At 46.1% G+C, this 27,777-nt stretch overlaps 1 protein-coding gene across 6 annotated transcripts in view; it reads left to right on the forward strand.

The window, feature by feature from the left end:
- Positions 1-27,777, forward strand: part of KIF21B (kinesin family member 21B) — a 400,290-nt gene that overhangs the window by 95,369 nt on the left and 277,144 nt on the right. For all 6 annotated transcript variants that reach the window (XM_089654112.1, XM_089654107.1, XM_089654109.1 and 3 more), the window contains exon 4: positions 5,793-5,942. In XM_089654112.1, coding sequence (XP_089510238.1) covers positions 5,793-5,942 — 150 coding nt within the window. The remainder of the gene's footprint in view (positions 1-5,792; positions 5,943-27,777) is intronic.

The raw sequence follows: 27,777 nt of genomic DNA on the forward strand, positions 1-27,777 counted from the left end.
AAAAATGGTAGCCTTTTTCACACCTGCTGAGAGGGAGGCCAAAATAACGTACTATAAAAACCACCTATGTAGTCAGCTGGTCTCTGCCTTTGTGCGCCAACGTCCATCCTCAGACACTGTGGGCCCTGTGCGCTCGCGTTCCGCTGCCATGGCAGCAGGGGAGGGGTGGGGTGGTAGGAGCAGTGGCAGCTCCACCAGCAGCGGCTGCCTCAGTCTGCAGTCGATGATGAGTAGCTTTCTTCACCAGCGCAGTGAGGAAACTACTAACCAGCCGCAGCAGCAGCAGCAGCAGCATCAGGTGGACCTGGAGCAGGACCTCAAACAACAGGCTTGGGCCTACTTGGACAGCACCCTGCCAACCGAGGTAGACAATCCCCTTGACTACTGGGCAACGAAACTTGACCTTTGGCCCCAACTAGCTGAATTTGCCCTTGAAAGGCTGTCATGCCCGGCCAGTAGCGTGGCATCGGAGCGCGTGTTTAGTGCCGCAGGAGGTATTGTAACTCCGCGGAGGACACGACTGTCCACCCAAAGTGTGGAGAGACTCACGTTTGTGAAAATGAATCAGGCGTGGATTAGTCTGGATTTCAAACCACCAGTTCCTGACACAACTGACTAAATCCGCCATGAATCATGCCTCAAACATGTGCCACTTTCAGGTCTCCTCACACACTGCTGGTGTGTTCCATTTTTTGTCATAGGGTGCTGGCAGATTACGGGCCTCCCATAGCTGCTGCCAGACCCCTAATCTGCCATGGGCCCCTATACCGCCTCCTCATGCTGCTGCCAGGTCCACAGTCTCTTATGCCATGTGCCACTTTCAGGTCTCCTCACACTGCTGGTGTGTTGAATTTTTTGACATAGGGTGCTGGCAGATTACGGGCCTCCTATAGCTGCTGCCAGGCCCCTAATCTGCCATGGGCCCCTATACCGCCTCCTCATGCTGCTGCCAGGTCCAGAGTCTCTCATGGGTCCCTGTACGGCCTCCCATTGCTGCTGTCTCCATCGCCACACTCTGCCATGTGCCACTTTCAGGTCTCCTCACACACTGCTGGTGTGTTGAATTTTTTGACATAGGGTGCTGGCAGATTACGGGCCTCCCATAGCTGCTGCCAGGCCCCTAATCTGCCATGGGCCCCTATATACCGCCTCCTCATGCTGCTGCCAAGTCCAGAGTCTGTCATGGGTCCCTGTACGACCTCCCATTGCTGCTGTCTCCATCGCCACACTCTGCCATGTGCCACTTTCAGGTCTCCTCACACACTGCTGGTGTGTTGAATTTTTTGACATAGGGTGCTGGCAGATTACGGGCCTCCCATAGCTGCTGCCAGGCCCCTAGTCTGCCATGGGCCCCTATATACCGCCTCCTCATGCTGCTGCCAGGTCCACAGTGTCTCATGCCATGTGCCACTTTCAGGTCTCCTCACACTGCTGGTGTGTTGAATTTTTTGACATAGGGTGCTGGCAGATTACGGGCCTCCTATAGCTGCTGCCAGGCCCCTAATCTGCCATGGGCCCCTATACCGCCTCCTCATGCTGCTGCCAGGTCCAGAGTCTCTCATGGGTCCCTGTACGGCCTCCCATTGCTGCTGTCTCCATCGCCACACTCTGCCATGTGCCACTTTCAGGTCTCCTCACACACTGCTGGTGTGTTGAATTTTTTGACATAGGGTGCTGGCAGATTACGGGCCTCCCATAGCTGCTGCCAGGCCCCTAATCTGCCATGGGCCCCTATATACCGCCTCCTCATGCTGCTGCCAGGTCCACAGTGTCTCATGCCATGTGCCACTTTCAGGTCTCCTCACACTGCTGGTGTGTTGAATTTTTTGACATAGGGTGCTGGCAGATTACGGGCCTCCTATAGCTGCTGCCAGGCCCCTAATCTGCCATGGGCCCCTATACCGCCTCCTCATGCTGCTGCCAGGTCCAGAGTCTCTCATGGGTCCCTGTACGGCCTCCCATTGCTGCTGTCTCCATCGCCACACTCTGCCATGTGCCACTTTCAGGTCTCCTCACACACTGCTGGTGTGTTGAATTTTTTGACATAGGGTGCTGGCAGATTACGGGCCTCCCATTGCTGCTGCCAGGCCCGTAATCTGCCATGGGCCCCCGTACCGACTCTTCATGCTGTGACGTTGCAACAAGGTGGAATTCAACCCTACATATGTTAGACCGCCTTTACGAACAGCAAAAGGCCATCACAGATTTCCTGATGTTAAAAGCGGATAAAGGTACTCCCTGTGTAACTTAGATGTCAGCCATTGGCAGCTCATGCGTGACACCTGCTCTTGCTCAGGCCCTTTGAGGAGGCCACGCTATTCGTGAGTCGGCAGGACTATGGGATGAACGACGTCATTCCTCTGTTGCACGTCCTGGAACAAATGCTGTTAATAATGGCTGGTCAGGGTGCGGTAGACGTGGCGCACAGATCTCAACGCCACATGACCCCTGTGGGGGCAGGACAGGAAGAAGAGGAGGAGGTAGAGGAGGACATTTGTGCTCAGGAATTATTGAGTGAAATGGGTGGTTTTTCCACTCAGCGGACAGGAGTGGAGGAGCAGGAGCATCTGGTAGAGGAGGAGGAAGAGGAGACAGAGGACCCAGACGCGCCGTGGCAGTATGCTGTGGAGATGGAGGCAGGGAGTCCCTCACATTCCTTGGCACAAATGGCCCATAGCATGCTCGCTTGCTTGCGTACCGACAGCCGAATAATAACCATCAGACAGAGGGATGACTTTTGGCTGTCCACCTTGTTGGACCCTCGCTACCGTTCCAAAATGGTGGCCTTTTTCACACCTGCTGAGAGGGAGGCCAAAATAACGTACTATAAATACCACCTATGTAGTCAGCTGGTCTCTGCCTGTCTGCGCCAACGTCCATCCTCAGACACTGTGGGCCCTGTGCGCTCGCGTTACGCTGCCATGGCAGCAGGGGAGGGGTGGGGTGGTAGGAGCAGTGGCAGTTCCACCAGCAGCGGCTGCCTCAGTCTGCAGTCGATGATGAGTAGCTTTCTTCACCAGCGCAGTGAGGAAACTACTAACCAGCCGCAGCAGCAGCAGCATCAGGTGGACCTGGAGCAGGACCTCAAACAACAGGCTTAGGCCTACTTGGACAGCACCCTGCCAACCGAGGTAGACAATCCCCTTGACTACTGGGCAACGAAACTTGACCTTTGGCCCCAACTAGCTGAATTTGCCCTTGAAAGGCTGTCATGCCCGGCCAGTAGCGTGGCATCGGAGCGCGTGTTTAGTGCGGCAGGAGGTATTGCAACTCCGCGGAGGACACGACTGTCCACCCAAAGTGTGGAGAGACTCACGTTTGTGAAAATGAATCAGGCGTGGATTAGTCTGGATTTCAAACCACCAGTTCCTGACACAACTGACTAAATCCGCCATGAATCATGCCCCAAACATGTGCCACTTTCAGGTCTCCTCACACTGCTGGTGTGTTCAATTTTTTGACATAGGGTGCTGGCAGATTACGGGCATCCCATAGCTGCTGCCAGGCCCCTAATCTGCCATGGGCCCCTATACCGCCTCCTCATGCTGCTGCCAAGTCCAGAGTCTGTCATGGGTCCCTGTACGGCCTCCCATTGCTGCTGTCTCCATCGCCACACTGTGCCATGTGCCACTTTCAGGTCTCCTCACACTGCTGGTGTGTTGAATTTTTTGACATAGGGTGCTGGCAGATTACGGGCCTCCCATAGCTGCTGCCAGGCCCCTAATCTGCCATGGGCCCCTATACCACCTCCTCATGCTGCTGCCAGGTCCAGAGTCTCTCATGGGTCCCTGTACGGCCTCCCATTGCTGCTGTCTCCATCGCCACACTCTGCCATGTGCCACTTTCAGGTCTCCTCACACACTGCTGGTGTGTTGAATTTTTTATCATAGGGTGCTGGCAGATTACGGGCCTCCTATAGCTGCTGCCAGGCCCCTAATCTGCCATGGGCCCCTATACCGCCTCCTCATGCTGCTGCCAGGTCCAGAGTCTCTCATGGGTCCCTGTACGGCCTCCCATTGCTGCTGTCTCCATCGCCACACTCTGCCATGTGCCACTTTCAGGTCTCCTCACACACTGCTGGTGTGTTCCATTTTTTGTCATAGGGTGCTGACAGATTACGGGCCTCCCATTGCTGCTGCCAGGCCTGTAATCTGCCATGGGCCCCCGTACCGCCTGGTCACGCTGCTGCTGGGTCCACAGTGTGACATGGGTCCCTGTACCGCCTCCCATTGCTCCCACTCTGCCATGTGCCACTTTGAGGTCTCCTCACACTCCTGCTGTTTTCCATTTTGTCATAGGTTGCTGGCAGATTACAGGCCTCCCATAGGTGCTGCCAGGCCCCAAATCTGCCATGGGCCCCCGTACCGCCTCGTCACGCTGCTGCTGGGTCCACAGTGTGACATGGGTCCCTGTACTGCCTCCCATTGCTCCCACTCTGCCATGTGCCACTTTGAGGTCTCCTCACACTCCTGCTGGTTTCCATTTTGTCATAGGTTGCTGTATGGCCTCCCATTGCTGCTGCCTCCACCGCCACACTGTGGCTCCAAACACTGGTTTTGGCCCCGTGACTGGCCAAATGAGTGAAGTGTGCGGTGATTCTAAGATCGACGGCACTCATCTGCATGTCATACTGACTGACAGTATTATTTCTCTTCCCCAGCAGACTCCAAGGGCATTTAAATTAAAGGTACAGTGTTCTGCACTAATATTAAGTCTCTCTGAAGCCTAGAAACACCCTTTTTTAAGTTAAATTCACAGCGAATATATTCGACTCGAATCGAATATTGTCCACGAATTCGCCGAATCAGTCGAATCGAATTTTTGAATACTTCGCTCATCTCTAATGGTGAGCTTTAGGTTTACAGTGAGGATGGTTCAGAGGGGTAGTGCTGAGATTACCGGGAGCATTAGTTGGAGAATAACTGTTATGGTTACATCAAGGGTTAGTGGAAGGGTTAGTTGAAGGGTTAGTGGAAAGGTGAGAGTTGGGGGTTTCAGGGAGGGTAGTGCTAGGGTTACAAGGATAATTAGTGTTAGGTTATAGAAAAGCTAGTTTTGGGATTACAGGGAAGGTTAGATGAAGAGTCAGTGAGAGGGTAATAAAAAGGACTGGTGGAAGGGTTAGCGTCAGGATGTCAGGGAGGTTTAGTTCAAGGGTCAGTGTTAGGGTTAAAGGAAAGGTCAGTGTGGGGATCAATGTTTAGATTACAGGTAGGGTTGGTGTGAGAGAGGCCAAGGGTAAGGTATTGCTCTATGCACTGTAAGATCAGCACAGGTAGTTTTCAGAAAAGAATTCCTGGGGCAGAAAGCAATGTATCATCTAAATGTACAGGTATGTGGATGTTTTCTGTTCCTGCAAGTTTGAAAAGTTATCATTCTCCTACCATTTGAAGCAAGATTCCTGTTATCTATACTTCACAATAACATCTTGTCTTTAGTGTGGTTGTGGTTGACCCTAGTCAGAGTGTCTCACCAAAAAGTAAAGGACAGATTCTCCTACGTTAGTGTTTTGAGGGAAAATTGTTATGAAATAACTCCAAATTCTATGGTTTTTGTTTAGCAAATACAGTTTATAGATTTAAATTGAATAAGTATAATTTAAACAGGGTCTCACACAATGCTTGTTCATATATACATGCATCAGTTAAATTGGTTATTTACATAATTAATGTTAGAGTTACTAAAAAAATCAACATGTAATCAATCATTAATTCTTATCTGTGGTCTGTATTTGGTCGATTCCTATTTGTATCAATTTTAAACATATTTTTCTACTTTTATTTCTATTTTAGCTCTATAATGAAGAGATTTTGGATCTTTTTGACGTTTGCCGCGACCCTGACTCTCGTCATAGAAAATCCAACATCCGAATTCATGAAGATACCAGTGGTGGAATTTATGTCAGTGGAGCAAGCACTCGTAGTGTCATTTCTGAGGCTGAGGTGGGCATGCTTTTTGTTCAACGAGGGTAACACTTAAAACAGTAACAAAACACAGAAAATGTCTAACTAAATATAGTGAACTAAGTATGTCAGGCTAAACTAAGTCAATTCTGGGAAGTCATGAACTGCTTGGATCACCCCTGGTCTTCTTGTCTCCTTAAAGCTGCATTCACAGTGCCACACTACGTTTATATGTGATGGTGCAATGTGGTGCCAGTCTTTCTGAAAAGCACCCCAATGCACCTTCCTTTTCAATACATTTTTGCTGGAAAATTTACAAACTTTCAAAGCAGTTTTCTGTAGGAATATCACTAATAATCATATTCAAGACATTCTAAATATATTATATTTATCTCACTTATAGTCTAAGACCTATAACACTGGTCTCCACAGTGGGCCCTCTACTTGCTTTTATCCGGCCCTTGAAGCATTATTCCCCCCAATGTCAGCAACAGTGGGGCATAGTTCCTGCCACTAACTGATAATGGGGCACTATTCCTCCCATTGACACCAATGATGAGGCAATATTCCTCTCCTAATACCAAAGTTGGGGCATTGTTTACTCCCACTGACACCAGGACATTTTCTACTCCCACTTGCCACAGTCCGGCCCCCTTGAAGTTTGAAAGACAGTAAACTATCCATTTGTTTAGAAAGTTTGGAGACCCTTGACCGATAAGAAAAACTATGAAGGTGATATTTGGATATTGTAGGGGGGGACTAGGAAAGTGAGCAAAGGGAACATAGGGTATGAGAAACTATCCAGTGAAGAGAAAGGTATAAAAGAAAGACAGAAATGGAGAGAAAGGGGGGAAACAACACAGGCCATATAGGGTGGGGGAAGGGTTAAGAGAGATGGGGAATACGCCATAATGAATAGTCTATAGGGGGGAGGGTTAAGAGAGAGAGGGAATAAGCCATAGTGGAAGTCCATAAATTAGTTTATGACTTTAGAGAGATTTACCCAAATGGCAAGTAGATTTCAATTGAAAGTGTTAGGTAAAAAATTGTCTCTTCAGGGCATCCAAATTTGTTGAAACTTGTCAAGATTGTTGTCCTGCACAGTTTTAAGTTTTTTCAAACACATGTAGAGAAACTCTGTTCTGAAATTCTGTATAGGACTAGTGATGGTGTTATCTACCCATTGAAAATGGCCCTTTTAGCTGCTTTGAAAATATGATATACTAACATAAATTGAGTTTTACTGCAGTTGTCCTGTTTTTTGCAAAGATATTAATTCATCCAGAAGTGTCTGCCTAGCACTGTATCCGCTGTTTGGTATATATGGATCCAAACAGTTTGCACATCAGGACAATCGCAGCAAATATGCTTAAAGGTACCCTGTATATAGAAGCCTCTAAAACAAGTTTCAAGATGTGAGGGAATCATCATGGATATGCAAGAGGAAATATAGGTATACCTTTAAATAAAAGCTTATAGCTAGTGTCTACAGCGAATACAATTTATGAGCTTTTACATACACTTGTCCAAAAAGAGTTCAAGTCCTTAGCGGTTAATAATTGTTTTTCCTGCTCCCCATTTAATGGTGTAGGAAGAGGGGGGCATCATAAAGGGTGATAGTAAATTGGGAGAATAGATAAGATATCATACTTTGACCTGTTTTGCATTTTTGTTCAAAGGTAGCAGGTGCACATACTTTAACAGATTGTTTTTTTACAAAGGAAATTAAATGTTTAATTTTTATGTAGTAGTATAATTTGCTCTGGAATATTGTAATTATTCTTCAAGTAGTAAAAGGGAACAGTTCAGCCATTTTTATATAACTATTTTTATATAAGCTCTGGATTGAAGTAACATTATGTTTCATCCTCCAAGGAAATGCCAAGGAAAGGAAATAGGGGATTGGAAATGCCTAGAAAAAAAAGAGTGCATAGATGTTGGGAGAAATAAATTTCCTTTAGCTCTTGACCCTATGTCACGCTCTCACAAAATGAGATGTGATTTAATCTGCCCTTTATCCCTTTTGGACAGGCACAACAGATTTTGTATTCGTATTTGGGAGCACAAATATGCTTCTAAATTGAGTCTACCAGCAGACTCTGAACATTCAGGCAGACTCAATTAAATCAATTAAGACATGTCAGTCTTCTGAGAGGCGTCTAGCAATCTCATTAAAAAGTGTCTACTTTCCTATTAGTAAATGTGGAATCGCGTCTAGCACATTTGTGCAATACCGGATATGTTCGCTAGGTGGCACACAAGAGCGGGCTTTGTCCCTTTGGCATTTTTCTGTTTGCATATGAGAATACTTAGAATGTAACATAAAAAGTACACCTATATTATAATTTTAATTTTTTTTTGCTGTTTCTCCAAAATGATCAGACAACTAATGCATTTACTAATGGATGTCAAACATTCTATTTTCAAATGTTAAACATTTTCACACTTATATCTCAAATAATTTGGAATGTTCTAAATTCCCAATATAATGATATAGCTTCCTTCTCTTTAATCATGTAACTAATCTATGATAAAGTCATAGTGCAGTGCTATAAATGCATGTGATCAATAATGAACGCATGTAAAATCCAAAAAGTGCAAATAATTGCAATAATAATGTAAAATGGTAAATGGTGCTAAAATAAGTTCAGATAATCATTCCTGAATAATGGAATGTCCTTCGTGTGAGAGTACCAACTCAGAGAGTGCCTATGAATGGCACGTACGGGTTATCCGTGACGGTTAGTAGTGCATGAACTCGTGAAAGGTAAACACCAAGGACATTCCATTATTCAGGAATGATTATATGAACTTTTTTTTAGCACCATTTACCAGTTTACATAACTATTAATGGTTGGCACAGTGGCTTAATGGTTAGCACGTCTGCCTTGCAGTAAATGGGTCATGGGTTCGGTTACTGACCATGGCACCTCATCTCCTGCATGGAGTTTGCATGTTCTCCCTGTGCTTGCTTAGGTTTCCTCCGAGTACTCCAGTTTCTTCCCACACTCCAAAGACATGCTGGTAGGTGAATTGATTCCCCTCCAAATTGGCCCTAGTATGTGTAAGTATGAATGTGAGTTAGGGACCTTAGATTGTACGCCCCTTGAGGGTTAGGGACTGATGTGAATGTACAATATATGTGTAAAGCACTGCGTAAAATGACAGCGCTATATAAGTACCTGAAATAAATTATTGCACTTTTTGGATTTTACATGCGTTTATGATTGATAACATGCATTTATAGCGCTGCCTATTACTTTAACATATTTCTATTCTGAGACTGTTGCCAATACCCTGAGTGCTAGCTGCTACCTTCATATCTTTATCTATATTTATATTTATCTTGTGTAATACCATGTTAGTAGTCTATATAATTTGACCAGCGCTCGCTTTATCATTTGTAAACAATGTAACTATTCTACATTGGAGCACATACAGTGGCTTAGTGGTTAGAACTCAGAACTTACAGCACTGTGGTCATGGGTTCTAATCCTGGTGATGGCTGCATCCCAGTTTGCATGCTTTCCCTGTATGGATGTGTTTCTGCCAACATTCCAAAGACATGCTGTTAGGTTAATTGGGCCTAGTACATGGCTGAGTTTCTGCCCTTAGATTATAAACTCCTTGACATTTATGTATGTTAAAAAAATGGAGATAAATTTTCTGGGTTGTGTCAGTGACAGGACTATTGATCAATCAATTAAGATTTTGCCTAATGACTAGAAAGTGGAAAGGGGGTGACTCTTACCTGCATCCTGTTCTTCTGACAAGTTTGAAATGTGCAAGTTTCATGCTGTGTATATTTCATTGTAACTTTTTTTATCTTCTTTTAAACTTGTCTCCTTATACAACTTGACCCCCTCCCCCACCCCATCATCACCTGTCCCATATGCAAATCTATGGATCACTGCCCCACTCTTTTTAACTATTTATTTACTGATCAAGTGAATGTGTCTCATTTTCTATCATCTACAGCTCAGATCTCACATTATTATACGATTGCTGATTGTATCTCACCACTAGTCTGACTGAATTCACAATTCCTGGTCAGTCCCGTTCCCTTACTTCTAATAATCTTTAGGGCCAGTTCACACTACATGTGTTTCAGTTGCTTTTTCGGCATCACAAAGAAGGTTATATGGTTGTCAATGTCATAATTCACATCGGCACTTGCATTTTCAGTGCATTGCAGGTGCTGTAAACAAAGTTCATCATGTTATATTGTTTATGCACAGAACTGTACTGGAACGCGTTGAAACGCCCTTGAATGTACTAAAACGCACATGTCCCTAATTAAATTGAATAAAAAGAAAGTAGAAAAAACTAACTGGAAGGGATACAAAAATGCAAAGCAACGTGTCCAAAACGCATCCAAAATGTACTGGAACACACTAAACATGCATGCCAAAAGGGCATGCAAAAACACATCAGGAACACATCTAGACTGTTTCTATAGTGTAAACTGGCCCTTAGGACTTGTTCACACCATTGGTGGTGCAGAAACGCGTGCAAGAACACACATTTTCCAGCACAGCAAAGAAATGCAATGCCCTTTGCAGATGTGCGCAGGTACCATGATGAAAACGTAATTGCACCTACACACATCTATTAAAAACAGACCCATTCACAGCCACCAAAACGCATGGCACCACACTACTGTGCGGTTAGGTGCAACATACTTAAAATAATATGCTTGCAGTATTTTTGCATGTTCCCACACATCAGGCAGCCTATTGAAATTAATGAGCTGAGGAAAAAAAAAAGTACAAAATGCCCCATTCACACAGTTCCTCTGGCCTGTACGGCATGAATGAGTGGGTTGTTCATGTGGCTAGAGCCACCTGTTACACTATGTGGACACAGCAAGCTGTATGAACACAGGTTTTAATCTGACAGGTGTGAAGGCATGGGGAAGTGGCCCTGAATGCTCACTGTCTGTGTTCAGAGCTGTACACCTGCACCCATATGCTTGTCAAATTATGACCTGCAGCATTTTTATAGTGTAACATAGGTTGCCTGTAAACGGCGATAGCCACAAAAACTAACCCCTGATTCCTACTCTACAGGCCACAACACCCATGTGAATGAGCCCCAAGACCTCAATTACACACACAGCTTTATTTATGAACTCAGTACAGTTTTATCATTTAGATTTCACAGGAATATGGTTGGGATTATGTCCATTAATAATATTTTAGTGTATTTTTACCATAAATATAATTTGGATATTTTCTCTGGCGGGGGGGGGGGGGGGCTGTCAGGTATGCTGTACGGTGCCCCGTGATATCCAACAGTGGCCCGGGGTGTATGCTTGTGTCTGTGCCACCTGTATAGTTAGGAAGAACCTTGAACCTCTGCTATGTACCTCATTGGATCTAGGAAATGGACATGTTTTCAACTGAAATTACAATTATTAGTAATGTTTCCCTGGCAAATGAGGATCAGCTCCTTGGTGGAGAACAGTGATCTCGCCATGTCCAGATGTGGTCTGGAATTCCACAAAAGAACAATTCACAAAGCTCAAAAATAGACTTGCAAATTACCACTAAACTCTCCTAACTACACTCCCATCCACTAACACTCCCCACTACCACTTCCGGGTGTGTGCAAACGTCCTTCCGCCAACGCCATGACGTATTTCCGGTATGACAGCTGCTCTAGCACCTCCTCCAACAGCCGTCTTGGCTTTTATTTGTGCACCATAGCAATTTTACATGCGGCTCCATTGTGTATATAACATTCGCAAATATATGTTTGCAGTTCTATTGTGGATTTGGCATTGGTGAATGTATGCTTGCAGCTCTACTGTGTATATGACATTGGCAAATATATATTTGCCGGTAAAGGCCCAAAGTCAATATAAATTGGGGGGCCCAATTTATTACTGTTAAGAGGATTGTAGAAAAAGAATAGCTAGCTGGACATTGAACATGACCTATTCATTGGTACATAACATGGTCTTGGTGCAATAGGGGGCTTTTGGTTTGTTAGTTTGGACATACTTGCATATGTGAACTCTAACAAGGAAGATTTGGGCATATTATATAGCTAGCAAAAAAGTGTTAGGGGTGCTAGTACATTTATTTCAGATACTTATATAGCGCTGTCAATCTATGCAGCACTTAACATATATATGTTGTAAATTCACATCAGGCCCTAACCCTCAAGGGGCATACTATCTAAGGTCCCTAACTTACATTCATATATATACTAGGGCCAATTTTGACAGGATCCAATTAACCTACCAGCATGTCTTTAGAGTGTGGGAGGAAACCAGAGTACCCAGAGGAAACAGGCACAGGGAGAATATGCAAACTCCAGGCAGGAGGTAGCATGGTTGGGATTCAAACCAATGACCCTAGTACTGCCAGGTAGAAGGGCTAACCATTTAGCCACTGTGCTACATTCAACTAGAACATGAAATAATCCCCCCAAAAAATACATAGTCCAAATGTTTATTGATCAAATACACATTCCACATTTATTTGGACAGCAACAACAAGTAGGTACATTTGATATCTTGGTGAAAAAAAAAAGCAGGGTTGATGTTGCTAAAATAGAACGGTCCTGCTCATAACGGATGATGTCCCTGGCTGGCCCCGCCCTTACCTATTTAAGAACTGTCAGCAAGACTGGCTCCTGCATAAGGCAGCTAGCCTCGGTCGGGTGCGGAACTTTTTTTTTTTCTTTTTCGGGCCGCCACCATGACAGCATGATTGACGTTGGATCTACTTCGGGGGACATTGTTTTATTAAAGGACTTGTCAAAGACCCTGTACTATTTTTTTTTTATACCACACTTTTGCTTTTTTTGTGAATTAGTAGCGGTACCATGTACTGCAGACTCACGCACGTGGGGGGGGGGCGGGTTCTGGGGGCCCCTTGTTAAAGAAGGCTTCCAGATTCTGATAAGCCTCCCCACCCGCAGACCCCCAAAACCACTGGCCAGGGTTGTGGGGAAGAGGCCCCTGTCCCCATCAACATGGGGACAAGGTGCTTTGGGGGGGGGAGCCCCCCTGCCCCAAAGCACCCCCCCATATTGAGGGCATGTGGCCTGGTATGGTTCAGGAGGGGGGCACTCGCCCGTCCCCTCCCCTTTCCTGACCTGCCGGGCTGCATGCTCGGATAAGGGGCTAGTATGGATTTTAGGGGGAACCCCACGTTGTTTTTTTTCTAATTTTGGCGTGGAGTTCCCTCTTAATATCCATACCAGACCCGAAGGGCTTGGTTAGGATGGGGGGGGGGGGACCCCACGCAGTTTTTTTTTATTGCAGACCTTTATTTTTACATTCAGCTGTCAAAATAAATATTATCTAGACCTTCGAAATAAGTAAAATCATTACAGAAATAATTATAAAGGATAAGAAACAAAAATAGAATCAATAGAACTAAGGAAATCAAATTAGAATACATAAAGATATGCCTAGTGCTGTTTGTTAAACACAGTAGACGCGACCAAGTGCCGTCTGTCAGTGGACTCCACACAGAGATTTACTATTGAACAGCGGCTAAAAAGCAAGCGCCCACAGAGGACGTATAAAATGTGTTCTGCACATGCGCATTTATATCGGCCAAAGACGCTTGAATGCAAAGTAAAACTTCTCCAAAAGGTCCCCCAGGCAAACACCCCACAAAGAATAGAGTCCCCCCACAATTCTCACCCCTCAAGAAGACTAACCAGGTCCCAGACTTCCACTTGGTCTGGATATGCGTCAGTCGGGCAGAATTAATCCATAGTCGGTCCACAAAATCTCCATTTTTGGCCGCACAGAAGAGTAGTCGTTGGTAGTTGTGAAGTAGAAATTGTGGACCCTCTGTCTGGCTGCCAGCGCTTCAGCGGAGAGGTCTTTACCGTTCGACTCGGTCTGCTGCTAGGGAGAGGGGCTGACTTCCCTGACTCCATGGAGCCATTAAGACACAATGTGCTAGGCAGAGACCAGTGGCACTCACTCAATCAACTCCTCTCCCCACCTGTGGAACTGCCACTGGGGAGATGAGCCAGTTGCTCCATTTCCCATACCCTCATTCCGTATCTGGGACGACAGTTCTCTGGTACTGTCTCCATGGTGCACAGATCTTGGCTGGGGAGGGAAAACTGTTTCCTCCGCTCTGGCTGACTGGTGGGGAGGCAGGATGACCACCTCCTCTCCCTGACTGTGGAACTGCCACTGGGGAGGAAGGATGACCACCTTCTCTCCCAGACTGTGGATCTGCCGCCGGGGTGGGGGGAGACCACCTTCTCTCCCGGACTGTGGAACCGCCGTTGGGGAGATGAACACTGACTACTTCTCCCTGAGGTTCCTGTGTCTCTGTATGTGTTGGGCAAAGTAGTAGACCCTCTGTCCTGCTGCTAGCGCTTCTGCTGGGACTGTGTATGGGCAGAGGCTAGCGGTGCTCTGCCCTGCTGACAGCGCTTCAGCTGGGGTTAGGAGTTCCACTGTATTGGCCTGCTGCTCCCTGGAGCTCTGGAAGTGCTGTGGGTGCTGGGCAGAGGTGCTCTGCCCTGATGCCAGTTCTTTCACTGGGAAGTAAAATGAAAATTTGGTGGCATCGCACAAATCCTCCAGGGCCACCGATTGTTGTAGGCAGAGGTCATAAACTCTCCACCTTGATGCCAGCTCTTCTGCTGAAGGCTCACTAAGTTGTTGCTCCTCAGCAGAACAGTCTATTAAATCCCAAGTCTCTGGAGCTGGTGGCTGAAGGTAGTCTCACTATCTCCTGTCCCTGGAACCTAGGAGATGTTACCGGTGCTGGACAGAGGCTTGCAGAGCTCTGCCCTGTTGCCAGCACTTCCATTGGAAGCTCAGTAAATGTTACATCTTCCAATGAAAAGTCAATTAAATCCATGCTTTCTGGGATCTGTGCCTGGGGAGTGATGGCAGCTTCTTTCTTTCCGTGGTCCTTGAACTGCCACTGGGTAGATGAGCTGGATTCTCTATCTCCCATACCTTCATCTGGCGTGCCGGACTCATTCCTCCATCCAAGCTTGTCCTGTGTAGTGAGTCAACACATGCTGCATCCACCATAAGAGCTCTGCTTCCATAGCTGCGGAAGGAGGTAAGCAAAGCACACTGTTACTCTGCCCCATTGCTGACACTGCAGCCGGGATTTCAGAGCTGTCGGCTGGTACTTCCCGATAGTACCAGGCAAAGAGAGCCCAGCTCGTCTGTAGGTGATATCCAGCTCCCATACTGGAATGTCTAGAAACTCCAAATCTTCCATTGCCCAGAGCATTTCCGAGAAGTTCAGCATCTGGTCTCTGTTACATAGTTAGATAGTTAGTCTGGCTGAAAAAAGACAAAAGTCCATCCAGTTCAACAAAAAAAAAAGGGGTATAATCCTGTACCCACAGTTGATCCAGAGGAAAGCAAAAAAAAAAACAGCAAAACATGTCCCAAATTGTCCCCCGCAGGGGAAGAATTCCTTCCTGATCCCCCAAGACGTAATCGGATATTCCCTATATCAACTTTACCTCTGAATGTTAGAAACCAGTTATATTCTGTGTATCCAAGAAAGAATCCAGTTCTTTTATAAAGCAATCCACTGAGCTGGCCAGAACCAACTCATTTTCACAGCTCTTACTGTGAAGAAACCTTTCTATGTTTGGAGATTAAATTTCTTTTCCTGCAGACGTAAAGTGTGCCCCCTTGTCCTCTGTGATGACCACAAAGTGAAAAACGCTACACCGAGTTCACTATATGAACCACTGATGTATTTCTGCATGTTAATCATATCCCCCCTTAATCTCCTCTTCTCAAGAGAGAATACAATCAGGTCCTCTAATCTTTCCTCATAGCTGAACTCCTTCATGCCTCTTATCAGTTTGATTGCCCTTCTCTTACTTTCTTCAATTCCTCAATGTTCTTTTTGTGAATTGGTGCCCAAAATTGAACTGCATATTCCAGATGAGGTCTTACTGATGATTTGTACAGGGGTAAAATTATATCACTCTCTCTGGAGTCTATACCTCTTTTAATACAAGAGAGGATTTTGCTCCCTTTAGAAACTTGCAATTACATGCCATTATTAAGCTTATGATCAACTAGAACTTCCAGATCCTTCTCCACCATTGATTACCCCAGTTGTACCCCCCCTAGTATGTATGATGCATGCATATTCCTATTCCCCAAGTGCATAACCTTACATTTATCAACATTAAACCTCATTTGTCACATAGTTGCTCAATTAAACAGTGCATTTAGGTTGGCTTGTAAGTTGCAGACATCCTGTAAGTACATTATTCCACTGCAAAGCTTGGTGTCATATGCAAAGACTGAAATTGTATTTTTAATCCCAGACCCTAGATCATTTATAAATATATTAAAAAGTAAGGGTCCCTACACTGAACCTTAGGGTACACCACTAACAACCCTAGACCATTCAGAGTATGAATCATTGACCACTACTCTCCGAATACGATCTTTTAGCCAGTTTTCTATCCATTTACAAACTGATTTTTCCAAGCTTGTAGACTTTACCTTACACATTAGCTGTGTGTGGTGAACTGTGTCAAACACTTTTGCAAAATCCAAGTATACCACGTCCACAGCCACCCCTCTGTCCAAGGTTTTGCTCACCTCCTCATAGAAAGAAATCAGATTTGTTTGACAGCTTCTGTCTTTCATGAATCCATGCTGTCTGTTGCTTAAAAGATGGTCTTTTATTAAACTCTCCAGTATCTTCCCAACTATATAAGTTATTAGGTCTATAATTACTTGGTAAAGATTTTGACCTCTTTTTAAATATAAGCACCACAATTTCCTTGCGCCAATTGAGTTGGAGTATGACCTATGTCAGTCATTAAAGAGTCCCTAAAAATTAGAAACAATTATTATTATTATTACATCGAGTTTATATAGCGCCAAAGGGTTTGCTCAGCGCTGTACAATAGAGGGGTGGACAATACATGAAACATTACAGCAACACAAACAGCACACGAGGGGTTATAGGGCCCTACTCTTTCGAGCTTACAATCTAGGAGGCAGGGGGTAGTGGTACAGGAGGAAGTGGCTGTGGGGGATGGAGTGGTAGGAGGAATGAAGGAGAGCAGCAGTTAGGTGAGGGTGGGGTAGCTTCCAAACAATGGCTTTGAAATGACAGAGCTCAATTCTTTATGGACCCGTGGGTGTATGCCATCCGGTCCAGGTGCTTTATTCACCTTTTATTCTGTCTAAATATTTTTGGATCATATCAGTTGTGAGCCAATGTGGACATCTGGAGCTTTGTCAATACCATGCCCATTATGAACAAGAGCTCCTTTGTATACACAGAGCTGAAGAAGTTTTTTGTGGCCTTTATTTCCTTTTTGCATATTCTGTTATATTCTTTGTAATGTTTAAACGATGATAGCGTTCCTTCATTTTTATATTTAATAAAAGCTCTTTTCTTATTATTTATAGTTTTTTTTAACTTTGGCCATAAGCCACATAGGTTTGATTTTTAGCCTTTTAAACTTGTTGCCCATGGGAATATATTTTGCAGTGTGTTCATATACAGTCTTATTGAAAAACTCCCATTTCTGTGTTGTGTTCATCAATGCTAATATTCCCTCCCAGTCTAAGTCTTGGAAAGCAGCTCTCAGCCTTGGAAAATTAGCTCTTTTAAAGTTGAGCATTTTTATTTTTCCCATATGTGCTTAAAGTTTACTGCTAACAATAAATGAAATCATGTTATGGTAACTGCTACCCAGATGTTCTTTTATGTGGAAATTCGTAATAAGCTCTGCATGGTTTGAGATTACCAGGTCCAGCAGAGCATCATTCCTGTAGTAGGTTTATACATTTTTGCCCAATAACTGTTCCTGCAGTACCATTACTCAGTCAATTTCTAGGTAGTTAAAATCTCCCTGTCAGGGACCATCGCGACGCATGGGTCTACACATGCGTAGGTGTCTGTCAAGACATGCAGGCAGCAGAGCACTAGGACCCAGGTGCACCCGTCGTCTATGACAGTACTGGGCAGGCACTAGGACCTAGGCTGCCCCTGCCAGGTGCAGGGCGGGCTACTTAAACCAGCCCTGAACAGACACTTGTTGCCGAATGGTCTTTGCGTATCCTGTTGCCTGTGTTGTGAGTACTCTGATCTGGATTGTCTGACCTTGTTGCCTTCTCCTGTCCTGACCCCTTGGCTTGCCTGACTCTGCTCCTGGATGCTCCCTTATAGATCTGATCTTCTGGTATTGACCCTGCATGTGACCCGACTATCCTTTGCCTATCGTCTTGTACCGCACCGACCCGCTAGTTACCGACACGGCCTGTTTGATCTTGCTCATCCATCCATCCCTCAGGGATCCCCGGGCTCCCTCACATCAGACTCTTAACCCACAGGAGCCTCTGGCAGACTCCTCTACCTCTGGTAGAGTTACCCGGTAGCTGCGACCTGGTCCCGGAGCGCTCCAAGTCCATCCCCACCATCAGGGGCCCTGGTGAACAAGTGCTCCGGTACTTAGACTCCACACTCTGGGGAGGCTCTATCAGGGGACTGATAGAGGTGCTGTCAGGTGGTCCATTACACTCCCGTTATTATCACTGTCGCAGCCCTTTTGATCTGTGGAAGGAGCTAAGTCTCTACTTCCTCATTAACACTGGGGGGCCTATAACAAACTCCAGTGATTACCTTTGTAGTACACACCCCCATGTGCAGTTCCACCCATAATGCTTCAGCCTCATCACACTCTCCATCAACTAGGTCCTCTTTCACACTTGCTCTGAGATCATTTCTCACATAGAGACAGACAAAACCACCTTTCAATTTTACCCTGTCTCTCCGAAAAAGAACATATCCAGGAAAATTAATGGCCCAGTCATGTGAAGAATGAAGCCAAAATTCAGCAATACCAATTAAATTATAGTTCTCTTCATGCACCAAACCTTCCAACTCACCTACTTTGCTTGGCAAACTTCTGGCATTGGTGAACACTTTAATTACTTGTCACCTTGTGCACACGTATTTTGCATATTTTTTATTTTCATACAAATGGTGTCAGGGATCCCGGCCGCTCAGCGGTGCGTGCATGCGCAGATCACCGACTCGTCCTAGCCGGCGAGCACTGAGTTCTCGGCGATCGCGGCAGCGGCCGTGCATGCGCACTAGCGATCGCAGCCGCACCAATGAGAGCACAGGGCGCCCTATTTAAACCAGCCCTGTGCATCTCCAAATTGCCTGATGGTCTTGTCCCTGTACCTGTGTTCCTGCTGATCCTGTGTTCCTGGTTTCCTTGTTGCTGACCCAGCCTGCTTCTGATACTGCTGTCTTCTCCTGCCCTGACCCCTGGCTCGTCCTGACCATTCTCTGTCTGATCCTGATTGCCTGACCTCCTGTTACTGAACCTGGCTTGTGACCCGTTATTCTTCTGCCTACTACTCCGTACTGTTTGCTCCGCCGTTGCCAACCCGGCCTGTCTGACTACGCATACCTCTTCACATCTGACTCTCACCTGCACCACGCCATTGGCACCTGCCTCTACCACAGCTGGTGTTTCTCGGGGGTCACGACCTGGTCTCAGGCTGCTTCAAGTCCATCCCCACCATCAGGAGCTCTGGTGAACCAGCAGACTGAGGCTTAGACTCTGCGCCCTGGGGAATTCCGGCCAGTGGGCTGCTAGAGGCTACAGCCAGTCAGCTACTGACTGAAACTCTAGTACCTACGCCTGAGAGTTTCAATGGGGATTGTAAGAAATTCAGGGCTTTCCAGAACTCTTGCTTTACTTTAATCTCCAACCCAGAACCTTTGTCTCCAAATCAGTTAAGGTGGGGTTTGTTATATCGCTGTTACAGGGGGAACCTCAAGGCTGGGTCCATTGGCTGATGGAGGATCGGCACTCCCACCTAGATTCAGTGTCATCCTTTTTTAAAGCATTGTCACAACTGTTTGACGATCCGCAGCGAGTCGCTTCGGCCGAAGCAACGCTACATACACTGCAACTAGGCCGCCGAGCGGCGGAGGATTATGTGGCTGAATTCAGGCACTGGAGTGGGGACACACAGTGGAACGACGCAGCTTTGCGCCATCAATTTCGGCTAGGCTTGTCTGAACCACTTAAGGACGAATTGGCCAGAGTTGGTATACCCGACACGCTGGAGGAGTTAATTCCAGTGGCCATTCAAATTGACCGCAGGCTGCGGGAACATTGGCAAGAAAAGGCCACTTCCCATCTCAGGCCGACATGGGTGTTACCCCGGGTTCCGCTCCAACCTGCTTCCCCAAGCGGGAATCAAGATCAGGATCAAGATCAGGAAATGGCTGAGGAAGCTGAACCAATGCAGATCGGAGTAATGCGACCGTCACTTACATTTGAAGAGCGCCAGAGGCGCCGGCGGAACAACTTATGCTTATATTGCGGAGCAGCTGGCCATATAGTCTGTTCCTGTCCAGAGAAGATGCATAAGTGTGCTTCAGTTGTTTCTACGGTGTCTTCTCCCTGCCTCAACAACGCCACTCACTTAGCTATACACATCTCTTTCCAACTTCCGGGAAGGCTTGTACCGGTGACGGCCATCATTGATTCAGGAGCCTGTAGCTGCTTCATTGACCTTGGCTTCGCAGTTCACCATCAAATTCCATTGCGTCCCTTCTGTTTCCAGTAATCCTGGGACTTCCTTGGCTACGAGCCCATGACCCTCACATTGACTGGAAAATGGGTACAATACAGTTTACGTCCCATTATTGTCAAGAGCACTGTTGCCTCGAGACCCCCGGAGCCATGCCATCTCTGTGCTGTGTAGCCACTGAGGAAGAATTAGCCCAGGCTATTCCTTCGGCCTACCACTCCTATCTGGATGTGTTCAGCCCATGGGGAGCAGACATTCTTCCCCCACATCGGGCATATGATTGCCCCATCGACCTTCTACTGGGTTCTGAAATTCCTTTTGGCCGAATATTTCCTCTTTCCGAACGGGAGTTAGGAGCCTTGAAAGAGTACATCGAGGAGAGCCTCAAAAAGAGATTTATCCGTCCGTCCACATCTCCCGCAGGTGCAGGAATTTTCTTTGTTGAAAAGAAAGATCAGTCGCTGAGACCCTGTGTGGACTACCGAAAATTAAATAAAATTACGGTTAAAAAACGCTATCCGCTTCCCTTGGTCCAGGAATTATTCCAGCGACGGAAGACAGCCTCCATTTTTACGAAGCTAGATCTCAGGGGCGCCTATAATCTGGTCCGTATCCGGGAAGGGGACGAGTGGAAGACAGCTTTCCGCACCCGTTTTGGGCACTATGAGTACCTAGTGATGCCATTTGGGTTGTGCAATGCCCCAGCCACCTTTCAACATTTTGTCAATGACATTTTCAGGGATTATCTGGACATCTTCGTGATCGTCTACCTTGACGACATCCTAATCTTTTCATCATCCCTGGAAGCACATCGTGGTCACGTTAAGAATGTGCTGGAGCGACTTCGCCAGCACGGACTATTTGCCAAAGCAGAGAAATGTTGTTTCGAGCAAGACAGTATTCAATTCTTGGTGCTAATCATCTCCACCACAGGAATCACAATGGATCCCCAGAAAGTCTCAGAGATCTTGGAATGGCCAGTCCCAGCAGTTAAGAAGGTCGTGCAACGCTTTATTGGCTTCGCAAATTTTTATAGGAAATTCATTAAGAATTTCTCAGGCCTGGTCGCACCTATCACACAACTTACCAAAGCAGGGACGCATTTTCAGTGGACACCGGAAGCACAGGCGGCCTTCGAGACCCTGAAAAAGTTATTCACGGCTGCACCCATCCTAAGTCATCCGAATGCATCCTGGAGGTGGATGCATCTGAAAATGCAGTGGGGGTGATTCTGTCACAAAGGGGAGGCGTAAAGGACCTCATGCACCCAGTAGCTTTCTTCTCCAGAAGACTGACTCCGGCCGAGAGGAATTATGATATTGGGGATCGAGAGCTTCTGGCGATTAAAGTCGCGCTGGAAGAGTGGAGGTACCTCCTGGAAGGAGCCCTGCATCCAGTCCTGGTCTACACTGACCACAAAAATTTGGAGTACCTCAGAACAGCTAAATGCCTTAGACCACGACAAGCTAGATGGGTGCTGTTTTTCTCGAGGTTTTCATTTCACATTACTTACCGGCCTAGCTCCAAGAACTCTAAACCCGACACTCTGTCACGAATGTTTGAAGACCCCAAGAAGCTCCCTAAACCTGATACCATCCTATCAGCAGGTAACTTCCTGCTATTACAGTCAGAGCTCCTGTCCAAGCTACAAGCCGCATCCATTGGGGCCCCTAACCCACCTGGAATCTCAGTGCAAAACAAGGAAGGGTTGTTATGGAAGGGGGAACAAATCGTGGTACCCGAAGAAGCTCGAACCATGGTCTTAGGCTACTGTCACGACCACCCTTTGGCCGGACACTTCGGAATAAGCAAGACATTAGAGCTAACACAGCGCACATTTTGGTGGCTGAGTATGGCCAAGGAATGTGAGGTCTACGTCAAAACCTGTGCCATATGCAACAGAAATAAGCCTACACGGAAGCTTGGGGCCTTCTACGACCTTTACCAGTGCCCGACAGGCCATGGAGTATGGTGTCCATGGACTTTATTTTAGACCTGCCACCTTCTCAAAACCACACTGCCATATTTGTGGTGGTAGACCGCCTATCCAAGATGGCCCATTTTTTGCCACTCAAGGACACGCCCTCTGCTCCCGAGACCGCTCAGCTCTTCATCAAAGAAGTAGTGAGGCTCCATGGAGTTCCTAGGAACATTGTATCAGACCGTGGAGTCCAATTCATATCAAGGTTTTGGAGAGCCTTGTGTGAACTGCTAGAGATCAAGTTGTCATTCTCCTGAGCATACCACCCACAGACGAATGGACAGACAGAGCGAACCAACCAGACGTTGGAGCAGTACCTCAGGTGCTATACCTCTTTTCTGCAGGACAATTGGTTGGCTCTCTTACCGTTAGCAGAGTTTGCATATAATAACGCAAAACATTCCACCACCAACCAATCACCATTTTTCGCCAACTATGGGTTCCACCCCACTTTCCTTCCAGATCTGATTCCAGAAAACCCAATGCCAGCAGCTCGGGATGCTGTAAGATTTTTCACATCTAATAACAAATTACTGCAAGAGGCAATAACACGGGCCCAAGAAGATAACAAGAAAGCATTCGATAAAAGGAGAAGAGGGGAATTGACCTTACACCCAGGAAATCAGGTATGGTTAGCAACAACCAACCTGAGAATGGCCTGTCTATCAAAGAAGCTGGCACCCAAATTCATAGGCCCGTTTTCGGTAAAGCGGAAGATCAACGAGGTAGCTTCCATGTATCGCTGTTAAAACCTGCAACTCCTGATCCATTCCCGGATCGCAGATCAAGCCCTCCAGTAGCCTTGGACATTGATGGGGAAGAAGAGTTCGAGATAGAGGCAATTTTGGTTTCCAGGAGGAGAGGAGGTCAGATTCAATACCTGATCAAATGGAAAGGCTACGGGCCAGAAGAGAATTCATGGGAACCAGATCAGAATGTCCACGCTCCCAGATTAATCCATGAGTTTCAGCGCAACCATCCACAAAGGAGATGTCGCTTGGGCATCCGGAGGCTGCCCGTAGGGGGGGCAATGTCAGGGATCCCGGCCGCTCAGCGGTGCGTGCATGCGCAGATCACGACTCATCCTAGCCGGCGAGCACTGAGTTCTCGGCGATCGCGGCGGCGGCCGCGCATGCGCACTAGAGATCGCAGCCGCACCAATGAGAGCACAGGGCGCCCTATTTAAACCAGCCCTGTGCATCTCCAAATTGCCTGATGGTCTTGTCCCTGTACCTGTGTTCCTGCTGATGTTGTGTTCCTGTTTCCTTGTTGCTGACGCAGCCTGCTTCTGATACTGCTGTCTTCTCCTGCCCTGACCCCTGGCTCGTCCTGACCATTCTCTGTCTGATCCTGATTGCCTGACCTCCTGTTACTGAACCTGGCTTGTGACCCGTTATTCTTCTGCCTACTACTCCGTACTGTTTGCTCCGCTGTTGCCAACCCGGCCTGTCTGACTACGCATACCTCTTCACATCTGGCTCTCACCTGCACCACGCCATTGGCACCTGCCTCTACCACAGCTGGTGTTTCTCAGGGGTCGCGACCTGGTCTCAGGCTGCTTCAAGTCCATCCCCACCATCAGGAGCTCTGGTGAACCAGCAGACTGAGGCTTAGACTCTGCGCCCTGGGGAATTCCGGCCAGTGGGCCGCTAGAGGCTACAGCCAGTCGGCTACTGACAAATGGTACCAATTCCATTGGTTGTTTGTAACATGGGAACCTTCTTATCATCTGCCATAGCCCTCCCCCATCTTTCCCTATTCCACCCACCAATAAGGACGGACCCCTGTCTGATCTGTTTGCCCCATTAATCTAATTCTCCTTCCCTCCTTGATATTAGTTTAAATACTCCTCCAGCCTCCCCATAAACCTCTCCCCCAGCACAGCAGACTCCCTTCCATTTAGGTGACAACCATCTCTAGCATATAGGTTGCACCCCAATGAAAAGGCAGCCCAGTGCTCTAAAAACCCAAATCCTTTACACCACCAGGTCTTTAGACATGCATTTTGTTCTCTAATCTCCCCGTTTTTCCCGAGTTGCGCATGGCACAGGTAATATTTCAGAGAATATCACCGTGGATGTCCTTCCCGTCAACTTGTAGCCTAGTCCTTTAAATTGATTCTTAAGGACAAAGTATATGAATACCTGTGCCAAAAATATAACCTCATATGATAAACACAATATATTACAATATAGAGCAGTAGAAGAGGAAAATGATGCGCAAAACATCTTTCACTAGAGGTCGCCAAAACATTGGGAAAAATTAGGCTATCATATCCAATTCAATTAAGAAAGATATAATTTGGGAAGCATGTGATATCAAATTACCCTGTAAAATAAGTGATACCAAAATACTGTGAAGCCGTTATTGGATAGGACAAAAGAAAAGTAGGAAACAGAAAAGAAAGAGAGAAAACCAAAAAAACACACAAAAACCCATGGGGGGAGGGATGAGAATTTTTATTCCAAAGCCCAAATAAGAGTCAAAGCACGTTGAAAATCTGAAATGAGACCACACTGTCCACATAAGCTTGAATTATATGGATTTATCCTCGTCCCATCCGTTCAATATATTCAATCTTGTCAACCTCACAAGTCCATTCAGCTATAGACGAAGCTTCAGTCTGACTCCAATGCTTGGCAATCACAGGACGAGCGGCTGCAATAAATTGTCGAATGAGACTTCTTTTAATTTGCTTATATGAACCTGGCAGCATAGACAATATGGTAATCCGAGGTTCATTTGAAATGTTGTCTCCTACTAATGTATTAAACAATTTGAGTATTTTCTTCCAGAAAGGTAAAATTTTTTGGCAAGTGGCCCAAATATGGGTCATGGTACCAGGTTCTTCTAAGCATCTCCAGCAAATCTCAGGGAAAGATGGGTCAATTTTATGCAGACTCATAGGGCAACGATACCATCTAAACAGGATTTTGTAATATCGCTCATGAGCATAAGAAGATACAGACAATTTGTACGATACAGCCAGTATCTTGTCCCAGTCCAATCTGTCCGCTGATGTGTGCAGTTCCTGTTGCCATTTAGAAAGGAACAGAGGGGGATTCGGATATGTCTCTCGCAGTAAGATCTGGCATACCTGCGAAAGTGTGTGGTCAGGTCTAGACGATTGGGATAGGAGAGATTTGAAAGCCGAAGAAGATTGTGTCAGAAGATCTGTATTGATCAGATAATATTTCATATGTTCTAAGAATGCAAGTGATGAGCTATGACAAGAGGGAAGAATTTGGGAAAAAGGGTCCAGCCACAGAAAGTGTGGCGCAATAGAGGACAATCCAGGCGGCACCAGCGTAGGAACCGAGAGCACCGTTGTGTGGAAGGGAATGATGCAAGCCCAAACAATGGGGTCAAAGAGCTTGGCCTAGAGGACACCAGGCCCTTATGTAAGTATCCCAAGTTGCATGAACAGTAAGGGGTATTAAATCTCTCTGAGGCCTCTGTCCAGGTTCCAACCGAGGCAAGAATGTAAGGTCAGGGGTCAAAGATCATTCTCCAACTGAGTCCATAACTTGGTAGATTGACCATGGTACCAGTCAGTCACTCTGAGCAGAGAGACTGCATGACAGTAAAGCAGAAAATTGGGCAGGGCCACCTCACCCCTCCATTTCAGTAATGATAGGATAGTGGATCGCTTTCTAGGTTTCTGGCACCACAGAAAACCGCGTATCGCCCTGTTTAAAGACAAAAAGAAATCTGGAGTTGGAGGGATTGGGATAGCCTGAAAAGTGTATAACAATTTCAATAAGATGTCCATCTTGATGGTATTCACTCGACCAAGCCATGAGATGTGTGGCTTGTCATATGTTTGAAGACAGGTGCCGTCTGTTGCCATCTGCGAAACTGCAATGAAGATGAGACACCAAAGATGGAGGTTACGAAATGTTCAAAGCTTCTGTCTCATCATAGTTCACTTTAAAATTGCTTAATACCCCAAAACTCTCCAAACGTCCGCACAAAGGAAGGAATGGATACAAGGGGGTTGGTAATGTAAAGGAGGTCATCTGCATACAAAGAAAGCTTATAGTCATGGCGGCCAACCAAAATGCCATGGATATCAGGTTGTTGACGTAAGATGTTCCGTGGTAAGAATATATAGTAACAGGTATAGGGGGCACCCCTGGTGAGTGTCAGAACGAATCCAAATACGATCTGATAAGAGACCTGTCAGTAACCCGGATATGACCAGAGATGTGTGGACTGACACAGGGAATATCAGGCTTCAGGAGTGATGTGGATAATATAATTTATTGTGGGCTACACCAGTATACAAAAACACACAGTGCAAACAAAACCCAAATAACCAAAAACCTTCACCTAATATATACAACTACAGCAATCAAATGTAGTCAGGCTAGCCGGGGTCATACAGTTGCAAGAAAAAGTATGTGAACCCCTTGGGATTACGTGGAGTTTTGCATGAATTGGGCATAAAATGTGCTCTGAACGTCATCTAAGTCACAACAATAGAAGAACACAGTCTGCTGAACATAATACTACACAAACATTAGATGTTGCCATGGTTTAATTGCACATAACATGTAAATATTCACAGTGCAGGGAGGAAAAAGTATGTGAGGCCCTAGCTTAATGACTTCTCCCAGAGCTAATTGGAGCCAGGAGTGAGCCAACCTTGACTCCAATCAGTGTGATGATATTGGATGTGTTGCTGACAGCTGTCCTGCCCTTAAAAAACACACACCTGTTTTGGGTTTACTGGTTTCAAGAAGCACTGTCTGATGTGAACCCTGCCTCGCAGAAAAGAGCTCTTAGAAGACCTACGATCAAGAATTGTTGACTTGCATGAAGCTGGAAAGGGTTACAAAAGTATCTCCAAAAGCCTTGATGTTCATGTGTCCACGGTAAGACAGACTGTCTACAAATGGAGAAAGTTTAGCACTGTTGCTACTCTCCCTAGACGTGGTCTCCTGTAAAAATGACTGCAAGAGCACAGCGCAGAATGCTGCATGAGGTAAAGAAGAATCCCTAGTGTCAGCTAAAGACCTACAGAAATTTCTGGCACATGCTAACATTTTTGTTGACACATCTACAATAAGGAAAACATTAAACAAGAATGGAGTAAATGGGAGAACACCACGGAGGAAGCCATTGCTGTCCAAAAAGAATATTGCAGCACGTTTGAAGTTTGCAAAAGAGCACCTGGATGTTCCACAGCACTACTGGCAAAATATACTGTGGACAGATGAAACCAAGATTGAGTTGTTTGGGAAGAACACACAACACTATGTGTGGAGAAAAAAAGGCACAGCACACCACACCAACATCAAAACCTCATCCCCACTGTAAAACATGGCGGAGGGAGCATC

Source organism: Staurois parvus, unplaced genomic scaffold (genome assembly GCF_062004578.1).
Source record: "Staurois parvus isolate SC_StPar_1 unplaced genomic scaffold, SC_StPar_1.0 ptg000744l, whole genome shotgun sequence".
In the NCBI taxonomy this organism is placed as follows: Eukaryota; Metazoa; Chordata; class Amphibia; order Anura; family Ranidae; genus Staurois; species Staurois parvus.